At 29.6% G+C, this 19,683-nt stretch overlaps 1 protein-coding gene across 1 annotated transcript; it reads right to left on the reverse strand.

The window, feature by feature from the left end:
• Window positions 1-5,454: 5,454 nt before the first annotated feature.
• On the reverse strand, window positions 5,455-6,165 carry LOC121127624 (uncharacterized). The gene has a single exon (XM_040723045.2). The coding sequence runs from the start codon at window positions 6,087-6,089 to the stop codon at window positions 5,538-5,540; it is 552 nt and encodes a 183-aa protein (XP_040578979.2). The 5' UTR covers window positions 6,090-6,165; the 3' UTR covers window positions 5,455-5,537.
• Window positions 6,166-19,683: the final 13,518 nt, after the last annotated feature.

Genomic DNA, 19,683 nt, shown 5'->3' on the forward strand with positions numbered 1-19,683 from the left:
AGTAGGCTATTCAAATACGTATTTTGGATTCTTTTTTTAGTACTATTAGGCAATAATGAGGATAACAAAAAACGCTCATATTTGATTTCACAAAGTATGATTCGCTGATGAGATAGGACAACTACAATTCCTTGGTTAGTAGGCAAATTGTGCAAAATTGCATTATTAAAAAAGTGGGATAAGAAGAGATTTATAGACTGAACTCTAATTATCAAATAATATAAATGCTATTTGTACATCAGACTGTTATTGAAACAGGAAACAACAAAAGATTTTAAAGAAAGTTGCTGAAAAACTCAAAAGTATTTGGAAGAGTGTCTCTATCCCAACTGTGTTGGATCAACGAATTAAATCATTATTGAAGGCTTCCCATTGAAGATATTGCAATATTTTCAAGCGACTTAAAGGAAGAAAAGAAAGTTACAACAGATCATGCAAATCACAAATCAGGAAAGATGGCCTATTCTCGTTTGATAACTATCGCCAATCCCTTACTTCAACTATAAATTTCCACAAAGGAACCATCTGAGATAAAGACGGCTTATGTACCTATTTGTTTCTGAATTAAGCAGGATTCATCATATTTGAATCGCCTAGACATGTGTTCCAGTCTGTTGAGCTCACTTAAGGTATTGGTGAAAAGTTCAAAAATAATATCACTTTTCACACACAGAGAACAACATCCTTGCTTTAATTATTGATGATAATAGCATCGAAATAAGATACCTGGAATGGATGAGAATAAAAAAAGTTGAGAGAATCAGAAAAGGAAAAACTGTGAGACTTTTGAAGTACTTACTTTCAACTTTGATGCTATGAGCTAATTGCTCCGGAGGGAACCAAAATCACTGAGCAACCACTAACACAGCAAATAGCAGATGAAAATATAGATATTCACATTTACCAGAAGAGTAAAACATAATTCCATGAATTTCCTTCCCACACTCAATCAATAGAAAAAATGACCCAAAGAGTAAATGAAGCATCAATAAATGTATATGAAACTTAAACACGAGATGGATTCATAATGTAAAGACAACAATTTTGAGCTAAAATACCGTTTTTTGAAAGCAAATCCAATGACCAAATCTAAAGTAGTGGCAATGTGATAAAATGCAGTCCCATGCTAAAGCTCAGATGGTTGGGAAGGGCATGGATTGAGCTCGACACGCAGCCACCTATACATTTTATGAGCTCTGGATAATCTTTATGTATAGATAAAAATGTATTTTCAATATTGGCATATCGACTTAATAATATACAAATGTTTAAATACCATGAGCAATAAAGGTAAAAATCAAAATTAGAGGTAGAATGCATATTTAAAAAAAACTTTAATCACCTTGGGACACCTACAAAAGTTTAAATATAACAATGATATTTAAATTCTAAAAAAAGTTCCAAATTCCCATTTTTATATCCACCCTAATGTACATGTCAGTAGAGAAGGGATATATGTAAATAAAAACTAAGTATAACATTTAGAAACATTTGATTCTCTTTCTGCTCTTTTCTTACTTTTTTTTCTTAACGTCTCCCTCTAAAAGTAATGTAAATTGATTTAAAAACGCATAATAGAATCAATATTTATAAATCAAAACATCATCATAATATTTTCACTCTAGTAATACTATTTGAAAGGTTCGCCTTTTATCATAGTTATTCGTTTTCTCCCCCAAAATTATTTAACAGGCAGCTGATATTTTAACCCTCTGTTAGTGAACATCCTTTTTTTTTTTTTTACGTAGTTCATTAACTTGAGTTAAACGTTTACCCAAATATGAAGCGAAAGATTTCATAATAAATAGTTGATATAGACTCAAAACTAAGCGAATTAATCATAACAACATTAGATTTGGGCTTCAACAAGATATAATTTGTGATGACTCTACTTTAAACATTATAATTTCATTTTCAATAAATAATTCAATTTAATATAAATTACTTTTAACTAACTTTTTACCTTATTAAATTAAAAAAAAGTAAATAGACAAAGCAAAGAAACTACTTAAAAGGTAACAAATTAATAAAATTAACCAAACCTTGATTAAAAATTGCAAATAGCTCTAAGAAAATATATTTTTCAACAAAAACAAATTTGTATTTATTCTGAAGGATGTTTCCAGCTTTGAAAGCTATTTTAAGCAGATTTAAAGGAATTTTATATAATTTGGGGTGCAGAAAATCCCGGTACACTAACAAAGGGTTGAAAAAAGTGTCTCAATTCAATAAAACAACATCTTCCCCTCCCAAATTCTCCTCACTTTTTAAAACAAATCCCATCATTACATATAAGTCGGTGCTATGGATATTGTGTGAATGCAATATTGAGAAGTCTTCATATATTTTATGGACTTCAAATTTATTTTTTTTATAAATAGTTCAATGTACAAGAAATTTCACCATCTACATACGAATGTTAAAAATAATAGCATATAAAAAATATACAATTTGCACTTAAATAATCACAAAAGGAGTTATATTTATGACAGATTATGCATAGAAAGTGTATTGTACATCCACAAAAAAGAAAAATGAATTGATGCAAAATTAGAAACACATGATGTATTTAATATTCTTGGCCCACTCAAAATTCCTAGAATACAAAGTATTTTTTTTTTTCGTAGAACAAAGCTTATATATATACAATTTTGGTAAACTAGATAGTACTGGTGGTGGTGGTAAGGGGGCTTTTTAGAAGAAACGTATTTTGATCTGGTAATCTTTACATATGCCTTTAATATACATAATTTATAATATTATATAAGAAGTGTAATTTTATCTACGTCAAAATTAATTTGCTATTGCACAAATTATATTAGATCGTATTAGGAAAAACAAAGTGTTTCGTAACATGAGCCTCAGTGAAAAACAAACTGATATATACCTTTCAATAGGAAAAAAATGGGTCAATATAGCCTGAGAACGTGCATCTTTAAAAAAGGTTATTACTATGTAGCCAATAATCTGGTATAGTTGCAAGATGAATTGAATATGGAGTGTTCATGTTTTTTGATTTTTTTTTGGGAGGGAGACCCTTTATACCCTTGGTCACCTCCTGCAGAACCTCTGTTTAACTTGCAACAATGTTATTTGAGTAATATAACGAGATTAATGTGAACTAAATTTTAGAGCAGTCACTTGCTACGAGTAGGAATGCCGGAGTTTAACACATATCTACTTATAACTACATCTAATCTATACACTAAAGTGTTCGCTGTTTTGTAAAGTTGACCAAATTCAGAATTATCAGGGATCCCCTGATGTGTTTAAGTGTTTGTAATGATGTCCTGATTTTTTTTTATGTGCCATCAAAAACCGTTACCCTCCATCCGGTCAAAGTTCCAGTGTATGGAAGTACTTCCAAATGAAGTCAAATTAAAAAAGGATAAAATCCTTATCAAAATTGAGGCATAAGAAAAAAAAATACTTTATAATTTCTTTGAATTTGTAAGTACTTTTTTTTTCTTATTATGCAGTCGGTTTTGTAAGTTAAAACTCATGGAGTAACTATTGACAGTATACAAATATAAATAAATAATTATGGATTTTCTATTTATTATGCAATCTATGTTATTAAATTTGATCAAGAACAGGATATTTATGGGCATAAACATACATAGTTTTTTAATCTTTGAATACTCAGTAAATTCATTCATTGAATCAGACTTTTGAAAGTTTTTATTCAATTTTGATCTTGAGTGATTTGTAACAATTAAATTTTTTTGTCTTTTGCCTTAATTGTAATGAGATTTTTTTAAAATACGGAGGTAATTACCAACACCTAAACACATCTTGTGATCCATGATAACTTTGAATTTGACCGACTTTACAAAATAGGGAACACTCTACTATAAACCTAAAGATCTTTAGGTAAACTGTGAACAGAAGATTTAATATTAAATTTAAAAAAATGAATTTAGATACGTGGAACATGAAGGAAAAAGTTCACTTCTTCAGGTTGAGTCATACCAATTTATTTTAATCCATAAAATTAGTTATTAATGCAATATATAGAGAAAGTTATGAAGATTAATTTAATCATTTGCAAAAAAGATATATGTACATATTCTAAGGGTAAAGGAACAAAACGTAAAATGTATTGAAAAAATATCTTTATAACTTTTTTTGCTGGAGTAATTGAATTGCTTGTAAAATAAGTTTAAATTTGGGAACAGTCTAGAACTGACAATTTTATACCAATCAAAAAAAAAAAAAAAATGATGTTCCCTTAGATCAGTGGTTCTCAAATGGGGGTACGCGTATGACTTGGGGAACTTGAAGGCCCTCCAAGGGGTACTTGAAATTTTGAAAGAATATTTTACAAGTGGTATATAACTCTGGGCTTCCAAAAAAAGGGCTGTAGCCCCCCAAGTTAAGGGTTTTTTGATTTTTTTACTTCCAAAATTTAATGATAAATTTTTTTTTGCAAAAATTTAATATTTGAAATTTAACTTAATTTTTGTGAATAGCATTGGATTCTTAAATATTACTATAAAAATTTAAAATTGATTTTTTTTTTAAATCTTATAATTGGAATTTTTTGAAAAAAAATACAAAAATTAAAATTTTTAGGAAAAAATTTTATAATTGAAATTTGTAGGAAAAAATTTTATAATTGAAATTTTTTTATAAAAATTTTATAATAAAATAATTAAAATTTCATTTTTGAATATTCTTTCGAAAAAAACTCAATTTTCGAGAATAGATAATTATGTACTTTTGAAATTTATTTGGGAAAAAACATAATTTTTGGATGTTTTTTTTCAAAAATGCCAGAAAAAAAAAAAATAATATTTTTTAGAAATTTTTGTATTCCAAAAATTTTTTTTAAAAAATTTTTTCAAAAAATCTAATATAACCCCCCTCCAAAATATAATCCTGCGGACGCCCTATCACTGAAGCTAAAAAAGTTGTATACCGGTAAGAAGGTGTTTGAGTTAAATAAATGCTTTACAAGTGGTACATCACTAAAAAAATTGTTGAGAATCCCTGCCTTAGAGAATATTCATATCTTAAAATAAGTTCTGCAAACCGTTGTTGATTGAGGTCAACAACAATATTTTTGTAAAACTTTCATTACTGCTACAGGGCTATTATACATTTTGTGTAGATCTTGTTATATTTCTGAAAATCTTATTGCTATTTGAATTGCACTTAACGACATTTTTAGTCCAAAAAGTGTCCTAAATACCTATATCAGTTTTTTATTGTAACCTGTATGAAAATATTATTATCCTCACAACACGCATATCTTTTTTAGCAGTATCTACTCACCCTTTTTTACATCCATTGCCATTTAGTATACCTTCGAAAACATATTAGAATACCTGCTAACGAATCGTTTCCTTAAATAACTTATCAGCGCAGATCTATATTTGGTATTCCAACTATTGTTTAAAGCATCATTCATATCTCATTATCCTTTTATGTGCGTTTAATTATGTTTCTAGATTTTTATTCAATAATTTAGTAATTTATTTATTTATTTTTAGATATCTAAATAGTTGAAAATTGAGTAATAAAATATCTAAGAACTATAAGATGGCACCACTTTTGAATTGGTTATAGCCGCTACTTCCTTGGTAATTGTACCCATTGCTACTATCATATCCGTTACCAAAGCTATTTCCAAATCCGTTACTGTTGCTACTGTCATAGCCGTTACTGTAACTATTTCCATATCCGTTACTATAGCCATTGCCATAGGAGTTACCATATCCGCTACCATAGCCGTTACCAAACCCATTTCCATAGCCATTACCATAGCCATTACCATATCCGTTTCCAAAACCGTAGCCACCACCACAATTAGGTGTAGCACAAGCCTCATATGAAATATATCGATATCCACCACGTTGTGATTGCCTTAGATCATTGCAACTACTACCAGCATTGACATAGCACCATTTTGCTCCAGTGTAGTCACTTGATCTGCAGTTTCCTTGTGTTACACCATAACCATCCGTGAAAATGTAGTTATCACACTGACAGTTGCAATTCACACGAAGGGAAGGTGCTTTAAGCACGATGTCCTGAGCTGAGCTCCATGCAGCTAATGCAGAGATTAAAAGGATGTGTGCAATCATGACAGTTAATTTATATTGAGTTTTTCTTTTCTTTTGTTCTTCAACCTTTGAATACTAGGATGATAATACTGGAGCTTTTGTGAAAACATGTGTTTTTATACGTAAAGATTTACAGGAGAAAATGTGTAAAATAAATGGTTTGTGCACTGTGGCGATGAATTTCTCAAAACCAGTTTATTCTTGTTTTACTTGAAATATAAATAGATGGGATTACCTGCATTATTAGATAAGAAATCTATATTTGAACTAAATATAAATTATTTAAAATATTTAATTAGAAATGCCTAGCCCTTAGAACATATCGTGAACTCCATAAGTGTAGCTAATAATCAATAGTACCACATGTATCAAAAAAGAAGTTTTCATACAAAAATAAATTGCCCATTTTAATTTATTTGTAAAGTTAGGCTTGGGACTTAATTTAATCATTGTTGAGATAAGTCATAAATATATTTTGCCAGGTTATTTACGTTTATTATTTTCTCAAGTACGCTCAGCCTCTCAGCTGATGTTATGTTCATTCTAATCTTGAAGTTTTTCCATAGAATAAGATTTCACCCTTTGTTGGCCATGGATCATGGATTATAACTAGAATGTATAATACTTGATTATTATACGTTTTAACTAAACATTTACAATTTTAAACCTCAGGTATCTTGACTCTTGGTTATGTTAAATGGGAGGACATAGTTAGTAACTAAGTCATTTCACCTGTTATACTTTCCATAAAAGACCAATAAGGAACCTACCAAATTTTGTTAACACCAGACAGATAGGACTACACTCTTTTTAGTTTTTTTAAAGACTGATCCAACTATAATTCCAGGGGTTCTCAATTGGTTTCAAACGGAAACTCATATTCGCCCTTGGTAATTATAATGTTAGACATTTTTATGATCCGTGTCCATTGTTTAATGGTTATGTAAAGTATGCGTGGATCAGGAGTACTTGAATATTTGCATCTTTTTTGGTTTTTTTTTGGAAATTATGTGAAAGTTTTGGAAGGAATATTTATTTGAACTACCTTGCATTATATGGGATTAGTACAGGGTGAAATCTAAAGACTTACTAATTCAATCATTTACAAGGGTTAAGCAATGAAATAATTTATATTTTAAAATATTAAAGTATAACCAATTAGTTACCAAGCAAAGAAAAACATGAGTTCTCTAGCTTACATAAAAGTCGAGAAAATAACACTTGAATGTGATTGACGGATATGCATTGCAAAGCAAACTCAAAGCAGTTGATTGTCCTTTTCCTGCACCAAAGAAGAGTTATGTCAAAAAGTACAAATTGTACCTGGATGAGTTAAAGAAAACAGCCCAGGTCATTCCCCGCAAGTCCACGAGGGTCCATGCTAGAAATTTCGGGGTTTTCGGAAAAGAAAACTGAGCTATAGTAATTCATAATATTGCTTTAAATCCCTAAAAACGGGTTATGGGCGTCATTGTGATAACAAAAGCAGCTCAACGTCTAAAAAAAGAATGAAAAAAAATATTTTAACGTTTAGTCTAACTTTATAACAATTGATATACTATCAACTACACATATTTTTTTTTTAATTTGTCAACTTCTAATCAATTTTATGAATGGCTCTATTTGAGTTTTCTTTTTTCAGTCTCTATAAAAAAAAATTTTGTTGTCTTTTACTCGGCATTTATATTTTTCAGATTTTAAAGCAAGAAATACAAAGATACCAACAAAATGAAACATTCAAATGAAATAATCAACAGATTCATGTAACACTCCACCTGTGTCCTTTTTCTTTCCTTGACCTTACGTCATTCAAAATAAGCAATGTTTTTGTAAGGGCAGCATTAATTTTTTGACTGTCTGTCCCGCTAAAAAAGGTTAAAAATGCATCTTCCTATAGCTTGTACCCAAAAGAGTTATTTAAAACTGACAGAACGTCATTATATCATTTATTTTAAACATGATATCACCTCAAGAAATGATTGCTAGTCTCCATTAAGCTGCAAAAGGCCATTCTCCACGCATTTATAACATTTAGTTCCAAGTTTCAGATAATTTACAATAAGTAAACTATTTTTCAGTAGAAGCCAGACGTTTATTACTATAGACTCCAATGAAAATGTATCTTTCTTTTGATTTTTCTTCATTTCAGATATTCAATAAAATGGTTTAGTGTGGAAATTGAGTACATTTTCTCAGCAATGATACTGAAATCGTAGCTGACCTCAATCTGAAAGGCTCAATTGGTCTTTGAACTTCAATGTTATTAGGAAATATATATTTATAGTGTCGTAAAGCTATTTTGTTTACAAAAGATGGGTATGTAGCAGCGTCCGCAACGATACACATATCATGGGTACTAACTTCTATTGGATACAAAGATCCCTTCACCGTCATCTCCCATTCCAAAGATAGTTCATAACATCTGATGACTTCTTTTGAGCCTTTGCAGAATTCAGTCTATATAAATCACAAAATAAGTGTAAGATATAAAAACGTAAAAAGTAAAAAAAAGTAAAATAGACCAAATTTCCCGAGAAAAGTAACCTAACTTTAAGATATTGCCCTGGGAGGTATGATAAAAAAACCAATACGATTTTTGGCATAGTAATACCCCTATTTATGTAAAACATGTTCCTAAAGTTTCATATTCATAACAGTTGGTCAGTTTTTTTAATTGTTGATCAAGTACTTGCTAGTGTATTTCAGATCTTTTGTTCAAAATCAAAGTTGAAGTCATGAGACATTTAAACATTCTAATTGTGACTTCATTTTTGGAATTCTCACACTTAAAAATAGTGATATACCAAAATTCAAGAAGTTAGCTTTTTTGCATAAAAAAATATACTAGAAAAAGTAGAGTCGGGTAAAAAGACGTTAAAGCGACGTTGAAAATCTTGATTCTTACAGGAGTATCAATATCTCAGAAACGACACAGAATGATGTACTGAAATTTTGACACACTTAATCTACTCATAAATTTAAGCTTATATGTCGAAAAGCATCCAAATTTGAGGGGTTACCGTTGCATTTTTTATTTATTTTCGTTGATTTGACATGGAGTGGCCCAGTGTTCACATTTTAATGACCCACTTGATACTTTGAATAACAAATAATCTTCATTTCAAATGTATTTTATAAGTATTCAATACGGATGTAGTCCTTTAATCGACTTATTAATTTATATATTTTTTTGCGACTTATTTTTTAAATACTCAAAAAGAAAGTTAACAGTAGAACAAAAAAAAATCTACCTTTTTATTAAATGTAATTAATCCATTTATTATTTAATTAAAGCTATAATTTTTTTGCATTTGAGAAAAATATTCTTTTCCGAATAAGAAATTATTGATTAAAAACGTGATAAAAAAAAAAGAGGCTCATAAGGCCAAGATTATGTTGTTTGAAAGTTTTACTAGTGTTTTTTGATTTATATGCTTAATTAAAAGTAATTAATGAGGTTCAAAGTCCTTAAGTTTGTAAAGTAGGGATCAATTTTCTCCTTTCATTTTGTTCTAAAATTTAGATCATTTATTGATTCAACTTGATTTTTTAAATCAATACATATAATTAAAAACAGGTTTCCTTCTAATAATAAAGCAATTTTTTCATGTATTTTTATAGAAGTAAAAATTTCGATTATTAATTTATAAACTGTTAATTTTCACTTTTATACATCTGCAAATCTCTATTTTGATTGAGAGTAAAGCGTCAAATTCAAAAAATACAGATTGCGTTCCATAAAGATTTATATTGTATGATATGCAAAGACCAGTTATAACAAACTTTTCAAATCAAATTCCTCATTCATTTACTATCCAAAAATTGTACAAAATTTCAGTGAAATTAATTTGTGGTATAAAAATTCCATTATTTTGTGTCTTCTCTGTAAAATATTGGGGTTAAAAAATTGTATCCTATTTGGATTATGCCATACAAAATATTAATATGCAAGCACCAATTTAATTAGAATTTCATCCTACAAGGATGTTCTGAAAAGCTTACAACTTACACGTGAAGATGGCAGCACTCTTAAATAAAAGCTAGTCACAGCTATCCAGCATCTCTTGACAGTTACTCACCAAGGTTTCACCCATTTTGGAAACATAGTTGTCATGTATCAGTCGTTTAAGTGAGTTAATATAACTGTATTGGTGAAGATGGACAAAATTGAGTATCATCATATGTCTTGTTGTAAATCCTAAGCATTTTTTTTGTGCAATGTTTGTTTTTTGTTGGTAAGTGGTAACCTGCAAATTCTTTGTCTCTTTTATATATCTGTTATCATTATTCCTTAATTTCTAATGGGTGAAAATCAAAGTATAATGTAAAACCACCCATTTGTGAACTCATTAAAGTCAAAGAGTAACACTATTTCTTGGGGTGTTATAAGTTTAGTATCTGTTGGTCTCTGTTTGGGGAGGGAGGAGTGTAAGGGAAAGGGTTTATGCTATGATAAATATGGTGTCATTCATATATTAGCCTAAGAAAATGTGGCCCCTCTAAAAACTAAATGCCAACCCATTGGATTTCACTTTTTGGGTGGATGTATAGTCCAAGACCTGCACCGTCCCTCACCCAAGTATCAACAACCTCAAGGATCAACCAGCACAGGGATGTCATGTCTGAGGACTACATCCGCAATGAGTGCAAGACCCTCCGTGGCCGCCTGGAAGCCAGCATAGCTGTCAAGGGGGTCTAATCGATGATTAAGGTAGCCGAAACATCATATTATTTATTTTTATTTTATTGACATACCCGATTGCAACTGGTTGCTGAAATACATCTTCATAAAGTTATCGATTGAAAGTGTAAAGATTTTTTTTGTCGCACCCGGTATATACATACATGATAGGGCAGCAAAACGTGGACTGTTAACTAATGCTTATTTTCTCATTACTATGAAAAGGTTTAGTGATTATCTTTCGATAGTCTGTTTCCGCTGTCCTTTTTAATAGACAAACTATACTACTCATTTCATCATTATGAACAAGCAACAAGCAAAAAGGCAGCCCATCTTTGATCTCCTAGATATTAAAGTTGATGTGGTGAAGATAATGGACATTGTTAATTGTTCTAGGAACGTGGGTTTTAAGTTGTCCAAGATGAATGAAATTGGAGAAGACCTCTCCGGGATGTCAGGAAGTGGAGGACATAATTTAAAGAGGGATAAGAATTTCTTGTTTAATTTTGGAGAAGAATATATAAGAAGGAGGCTTACTATAAGGCGCTTATGTACACCATCTTGCAATGACTAAAGAAAAACTATCCGAAGGGTAAATATGTGTGGACTTAGGACGGCACCCCTCTCACGTCTGCCAAGTATCAAAAGTAATGTGCAGATAATATGATCCAAAGAGATATTGCCCTTCCTCAACCGATTTGAACCCATTGGACTTTTCTATATGGGGCGCTTTGAAGAGTGAAACCAAGAGGGCCTCACACCCAAATGTGAATTCACTGAAGTCCTCTATAGAGGCTGCATGGGACAACTCGTCGGGGTAGTTTTTCATCAACTCCTGTATTGCCTTATGGCAAAGTGTAAAGGCTGTGATTGATAATTAAGGTGGCCGTATTGAGTGGAAAAACCTTGTGTATATGTTATTTTAACATTATTTTTTTTGCCCATTATTGAAAATATAAAATTATACATGTATTTCTAAATCTATCTCTCTAGCTCACGTTTTACTGCCCAATGTCATGACATTGGCTTAATTGAATTTACAGTTTGAAAAAAAAACATATATTATAGTTTATAGATGTAAATACTGGTGATAGTAATTAAAATACTTTTGAATGCCCCAACCAACATTTTTGCAAATATGCTGATTTTTATTTTATTGAGCTTACTTATAATTATCAAATATTAACTTTAACGTTCTATTTATCATGTAATTTATGATTCGGAGGTAGGAATTTCGAAATGACTATTCTGTGAAGTTTCAGCCATAAAATAAGTCACTTTTCAATTACATCTATATAACTCCAATATGACATTAACTATTCAAATTATTTATCAATTGGCATAGGACCCAATTTAGTTCCAAATAGTTGTACTGATAATGCCCATCTCGGATCCTGCTTATACTCAAACAATAGAATTGAAGATTGAAAACAGAGTAATTTCTGCATGTTTATTAATTGAAACGGAGTGTGACTTGTTTTTATGTCCTTCATTATATGGTTGCTCATAGACAACATGGAAGATAAGCAGTTCTCTCCTAAACATTCTTCAAATTATGAGGATTACCATGTAGATTTTTTTATATGTCAAAAATCTTGAGACTTATAATACTAGATATTATCATCAAATTCTGAGAAGATTATTATATTGTAAAGTAAAAATAATAATAATGAAAAACTATTCTCGTGTAAATTGTCTTTACAAACAGGTATTTATATCAATCAAAGATATTTTGAGTTTTACAAAACTACTTTAATGAGGCGTTATTTACTTAGTTTAGTCAGTCACCAAAGCAACAGACAGTTTCTTGAGGCAAAATAATACAACTACCTGAATGAGAACCTTATTTGATACACATAAAATATAGATGTATGTTACTCACATAGAGGGAGCTGTGTAAATTCTTCTCAGCAATAACAATGAATAAAAAATGACCTACATATATCAAATATTGACAATTTTTCTAATTATCAAACTTCAATAGATATTTCTAATAGTTCATACAAATCATTAAAGAGGTTCGTCTTTTTAGATTAAATGGATAAATGAGGAAATTTGTATCCTCATTAAATCCATGAATTATGTTAGAGCTTTAGTTGCCTAAGACATTTTTGCATGAATAAAACTTTTGAGCTATCGTCGCATAGTCAAATGCCTGATTTAGAACTTTTTATATATTTGATAAAGAAAATATATATCTACTTCCATACCCAATATTTGAGGCCCTCCAACGTTCTTGAATGTTCCTTATTATAATCATTAATATTTCCACCCTTTGATATTTTAAATATTGACCCAAAATTAATTTTATGGTATCAAGAAAAGAGATAATTAAGCATGAATTAAATATCTAGGTATTAGGGGTTATCTCTCGTAATTCCGTAATCCTGTTTCCCCGGTGTTTACCGGGATATCCTGTATTTAGTTATGTAAAGTATAACTTCCATTTAATTATACATAATTGAGCAAAAATTATCTTTATCACTTACTATTGATTAATTTCTACTTCAAGTCTGATCAGGTTACTGAATTCTGAAAAGCTGGACTTGCAGGCTCTAAAAACAACCTACGCACTATTAGTGATAATTTTATTACAGAAAAAGAGCAATGAGAATAATGTATTGGACAGGCCTAAAACTTATAATTAAAATTTAAAAAAATACAGTATTTACTTAATGGATCCAGTTATTTAAAAAAAAAAAAAATCCAGGAATATTTATCCAAGAAATGAAAACCCTATTTGGTACTTTTATAAAAATCATATATTTTTTTACGTTGGTATTAGGTTTCAAATAAATGTACCTCTCAGTATTTATTCAAAAAAAAAAAAAAAAATTGCAAGAAGGATTTCAATAGTATTATATTTTTCATCAAAACAATTGCGTAACAAAAGACTGTTTTTCTAGAGTAAAATGAAAAGGGAACCCTATATTTGAACGAATTTTGATTACATACGTAGTTTTTTTTTTTTTAATGAATATTAGTAGATATTAAAAAAGAATAAAGATTATTTAGAAGGAGTACACATCAATATACACCTTAATTGTTTTTCGAAGTAGACTAAAGAAGATTTTAATCAATCAATCTACTTTATTTAATTATTTTGCCTTGAACAAAATAATTTCGTCCATGGTTTCAAAATCAATAATTGATTTTGTTATAGCAAAATCTTTTTGTAATACTTTACGTGAATTTAGAAATATTTTTTATACTGTAGGAGGTTCCCAAGGGATGGGCAGGAGGGTCTGTACCCCTTTCCCCCAAGAAACCAATTTTTGTTTGTCACTAGAAAATAAATGTATGAAATTTATTTTCAAAAAAATTTAGTTCTTAGAAAACAGCTATGGATTTTTGATTTTTTTTTTACAAAAATTTAGTTTTTGTCTAGATTATTGAAAACTTTTATATTTTTTCAAAAAATTAATTTTTTTGTGAATATTAATAAAAAAAAATTCCAAAATTTTAACTTTTTTCTAAATAACTCTGAGTTTTTGGAAATTTTTTCGAAAAATTTAATATATATCTTATTTTTGTAATTAACTGTACATTTTTATTTGGAAAATATTAATATTTGTAATGTATTTTTTTAATTAATTTCCCAAAATTAATTATTTTCTGAATAGTTGAGGATTTTTAAATTTTTTTTTTTCAAGAAGTGTAATATATGAAAGTTTTAAAACTTTTTTCTAAAAATTATAATTTTTCTATTTTTTTTTTTCGAAAAAATGCAAAAGTAATCCTCCGGACACCCCTGACATTAAAGGATTTCAATTAGTAATTAAGTATGCCATCATATATAGTCTTTTTCAATACTTATACAAGGTAAAATAACATAAACTCCTTTTTTATAAGACATGGCAATTAGGCTCTAGAAGTTGTAGCGGGGTGGGTGGGGTTTTATTCTAACATCAAGGTTCGAAAGTTTTCTTGGAGGACAGTCTGTTGCTATCAAGTAGTAGTAAAAAACGTTTGTTTGTCGTTGAAAATAAATATTCCTAATGCATTTGTTATTTTTATATTTCTTTAATTGTTCAGATGGAGTTGCTCTAATGAAGTATAAGTAACCATTATAGTACATATATAATTAGTGGGATGACCCTCACAACTTGAAGGTTTTTTTGGAGAAGAGCAGCTCAACTGCCATTCTTTAAGCAGCATAAATCCCACTCCGTATCTAATAATAATATAGGCAGGAAATACTCCGATTTCTATCCTCAATTCGTCTCCGAGTCCCATTAGGACTTAGAACAACAACACCTCAATGTTATTCTCCTTCATTTATGGGCCATGTCATTCGAGGATACGCTTTATCATTTATAGTACGTATATGTTCTCTCCTCAAGAATGAAAGAATGGTAAGAGTAGCTTCAGAAAAAGAAAAAATAAACATATATTCAGGTATCAACTAGAACAAGCCGGATTCTCTTCCATTGAAGTAGTAATGGTATTTTCATCTACTGTTATAACAGTGCTCATTAATACCCTGTATTTAACCCGACATACAGACAAATTTCAACTAGTGTTGGTCCACTTGAGTTGAGGCGAATCGAGTCCATAAATATAAAAAGAAAGAAAAAAACTAACTATGTATTTCCAGTCTACTGCTTATTTTGTGTCTTGTAATATTATGTTTCATCTATTTTTATCCATTTTCTATACCTGGGTAAATATTACTTACCTGGTTTTATTGTACTAATTTCAGCGATTTTTATTTATTATTATTTTTTGTTTTCGGATTTTTAATGAGCTTATTTTTTTTTATAAACGTAAGATCTTGCAATTCGTTCGAAAAACATGGGAAATGTCAAGTTTGTCTCCTTTGAGATTGGAAGAACTTCCTTAGAAATTGTATTTGATAAGAAAATCACTAAAGAACAGTTCCACGGAATTCAAAACATTTGATGAGGTTTTGTTATAAAATCATTAAAATATTTAGCTAATAAAACTCCTTAATTCCAAGGAATAATTATTACAGATGTCTTAATTGATCTCATAAACTTGAATATATGAAAAAAATCTCTCCCCCTTTTCTGAAGATTTAAAGGTACCTTTTTCTTCACATATGTTATGGTCAAGACAATTTTTAGAGACCGAACTTGCAATGTACCCAGCGATGTAATAAAGTGTAGCATAAAGTAACACTCGGTTATTGGAACTTTAGTATGTTTTAAAAAAGCTTGAAGAAGTTGTCTTATTGATATATAACAGTTTCCTTCTGCCTTCATTCGATATTGCCCGTGATGGAGATATTCCTTCATACATTCCAAATATATGAATGTGTGGATTACGATATCCTGAGCTGAGCTCCATGCAGCTAATGCAGAGATTAAAAGGATGTGTGCAATCATGACAGTTAATTTATATTGAGTTTTTCTTTTCTTTTGTTCTTCAACCTTTGAATACTGGGATGAGAATACTGGAGCTTTTGTGAAAACATGTGCTTTTATACGTAAAGATTTACAAGATAAAATGTGTAAAATAAATGGTTTGTGCACTGTGGTGATGAATTTCTCAAAACCAGTTTATTCTTGTTTTACTTGAAATATAAATAGATGGGATTACCTGCATTATTAGATAAGAAATCTATATTTGAACTAAATATAAATTATTTAAAATATTTAATTAGAAATGCCTAGCCCTTAGAACATATCGTGAACTCCATAAGTGTAGCTAATAATCAATAGTACCACATGTATCAAAAAAGAAGTTTTCATACAAAAATAAATTGCCCATTTTAATTTATTTGTAAAGTTAGGCTTGGGACTTAATTTAATCATTGTTGAGATAAGTCATAAATATATTTTGCCAGGTTATTTACGTTTATTATTTTCTCAAGTACGCTCAGCCTCTGATGTTATGTTCATTCTAATCTTGAAGTTTTTCCATAGAATAAGATTTCACCCTTTGTTGGCCATGGATCATGGATTATAACTAGAATGTATAATACTTGATTATTATACGTTTTAACTACACATTTACAATTTTAAACCTCAGGTATCTTGACTCTTGGTTATGTTAAATGGGAGGACATAGTTAGTAACTAAGTCATTTCACCTGTTATACTTTCCATAAAAGACCAATAAGGAACCTACCAAATTTTGTTAACACCAGACAGATAGGACTACACTCTTTTTAGTTTTTTTAAAGACTGATCCAACTATAATTCCAGGGGTTCTCAATTGGTTTCAAACGGAAACTCATATTCGCCCTTGGTAATTATAATGTTAGACATTTTTATGATCCGTGTCCATTGTTTAATGGTTATGTAAAGTATGCGTGGATCAGGAGTACTTGAATATTTGCATCTTTTTTGTTTTTTTTTGGAAATTATGTGAAAGTTTTGGAAGGAATATTTATTTGAACTACCTTGCATTATATGGGATTAGTACAGGGTGAAATCTAAAGACTTACTAATTCAATCATTTACAAGGGTTAAGCAATGAAATAATTTATATTTTAAAATATTAAAGTATAACCAATTAGTTACCAAGCAAAGAAAAACATGAGTTCTCTAGCTTACATAAAAGTCGAGAAAATAACACTTGAATGTGATTGACGGATATGCATTGCAAAGCAAACTCAAAGCAGTTGATTGTCCTTTTCCTGCACCAAAGAAGAGTTATGTCAAAAAGTACAAATTGTACCTGGATGAGTTAAAGAAAACAGCCCAGGTCATTCCCCGCAAGTCCACGAGGGTCCATGCTAGAAATTTGGGGTTTTCGGAAAAGAAAACTGAGCTATAGTAATTCATAATATTGCTTTAAATCCCTAAAAACGGGTTATGGGCGTCATTGTGATAACAAAAGCAGCTCAACGTCTAAAAAAAGAATGAAAAAAACTATTTTAACGTTTAGTCTAACTTTATAACAATTGATATACTATCAACTACACATATTTTTTTTTTAATTTGTCAACTTCTAATCAATTTTATGAATGGCTCTATTTGAGTTTTCTTTTTTCAGTCTCTATAAAAAAAAATTTTTGTTGTCTTTTACTCGGCATTTATATTTTTTCAGATTTTAAAGCAAGAAATACAAAGATACCAACAAAATGAAACATTCAAATGAAATAATCAACAGATTCATGTAACACTCCACCTGTGTCCTTTTTCTTTCCTTGACCTTAAGTCGTTCAAAATAAGCAATGTTTTTGTAAGGGCAGCATTAATTTTTTGACTGTCTGTCCCGCTAAAAAAGGTTAAAAATGCATCTTCCTATAGCTTGTACCCAAAAGAGTTATTTAAAACTGACAGAACGTCATTATATCATTTATTTTAAACATGATATTACCTCAAGAAATGATTGCTAGTCTCCATTAAGCTGCAAAAAGGCCATTCTCCACGCATTTATAACATTTAGTTCCAAGTTTCAGATAATTTACAATAAGTAAACTATTTTTCAGTAGAAGCCAGACGTTTATTACTATAGACTCCAATGAAAATGTATCTTTCTTTTGATTTTTCTTCATTTCAGATATTCAATAAAATGGTTTAGTGTGGAAATTGAGTACATTTTCTCAGCAATGATACTGAAATCGTAGCTGACCTCAATCTGAAAGGCACAATTGGTCTCTGAACTTCAACTTTCATAGGAAATATAGATTTATAGTGTCTTAAAGCTATTTTGTTTACAAAAGATGGGTATATAGCAGCGTCCGCAACAATATCATGGGTACTAACTTCTATTGGATACAAAGATCCCTTCACCGTCATCTCCCATTCCAAAGATAGTTCATAACATCTGATGACTTCTTTTGAGCCTTCGCAGAATTCAGTCTATATAAATCACAAAATAAGTGTAAGATATAAAAACGTAAAAAAAAGTAAAATAAAACAAATTTCCCGAGAAAAGTAACCTAACTTTAAGATATTGCCCTGGGAGGTATGATAAAAAAACCAATACGATTTTTGGCATAGTAATACCCCTGTTTATGTAAAACATGTTCCTAAAGTTTCATATTCATAACAGTTGGTCAGTTTTTTTAATTGTTGATCAAGTACTTGCTAGTGTATTTCAGATCTTTTGTTCAAAATCAAAGTTGAAGTCATGAGACATTTAAACATTCTAATTGTGACTTTATTTTTGGAATTCTCACACTTAAAAATAGTGATATACCAAAATTCAAGAAGTTAGCTTTTTTGCATAAAAAATATACTAGAAAAAGTAGAGTCGGGTAAAAAGACGTTAAAGCGACGTTGAAAATCTTGATTCTTACAGGAGTATCAATATCTCAGAAACGACACAGAATGATGTACTGAAATTTTGACACACTTAATCTACTCATAAATTTAAGCTTATATTCGAAAAGCATCCAAATTTGAGGGGTTCACGTGGCATTTTTTATTTATTTTCGTTGATTTGACATGGAGTGGCCCAGTGTTCACATTTTAATGACCCACTTGATACTTTGAATAACAAATAATCTTCATTTCAAATGTATTTTATAAGTATTCAATACGGATGTAGTCCTTTAATCGACTTATTAATATATATATTTTTTTGCGACTTATTTTTTAAATACTCAAAAAGAAAGTTAACAGTAGAACAAAAAAAAAATCTACCTTTTTATTAAATGTAATTAATCCATTTATTATTTAATTAAAGCTATAATTTTTTTGCATTTGAGAAAAATATTCTTTTCCGAATAAGAAATTATTGATTAAAAACGTGATAAAAAAAAAAGAGGCTCATAAGGCCAAGATTATGTTGTTTGAAAGTTTTACTAGTGTTTTTTGATTTATATGCTTAATTAAAAGTAATTAATGAGGTTCAAAGTCCTTAAGTTTGTAAAGTAGGGATTAATTTTCTCCTTTCATTTTGTTCTAAAATTTAGATCATTTATTGATTCAACTTGATTTTTAAATCAATACATATAATTAAAAACAGGTTTCCTTCTAATAATAAAGCAATTTTTTCATGTATTTTTATAGAAGTA

The sequence above is a fragment of the Lepeophtheirus salmonis genome, chromosome 13 (assembly GCF_016086655.4).
Source record: "Lepeophtheirus salmonis chromosome 13, UVic_Lsal_1.4, whole genome shotgun sequence".
Lineage (NCBI taxonomy): Eukaryota > Metazoa > Arthropoda > Copepoda > Siphonostomatoida > Caligidae > Lepeophtheirus > Lepeophtheirus salmonis.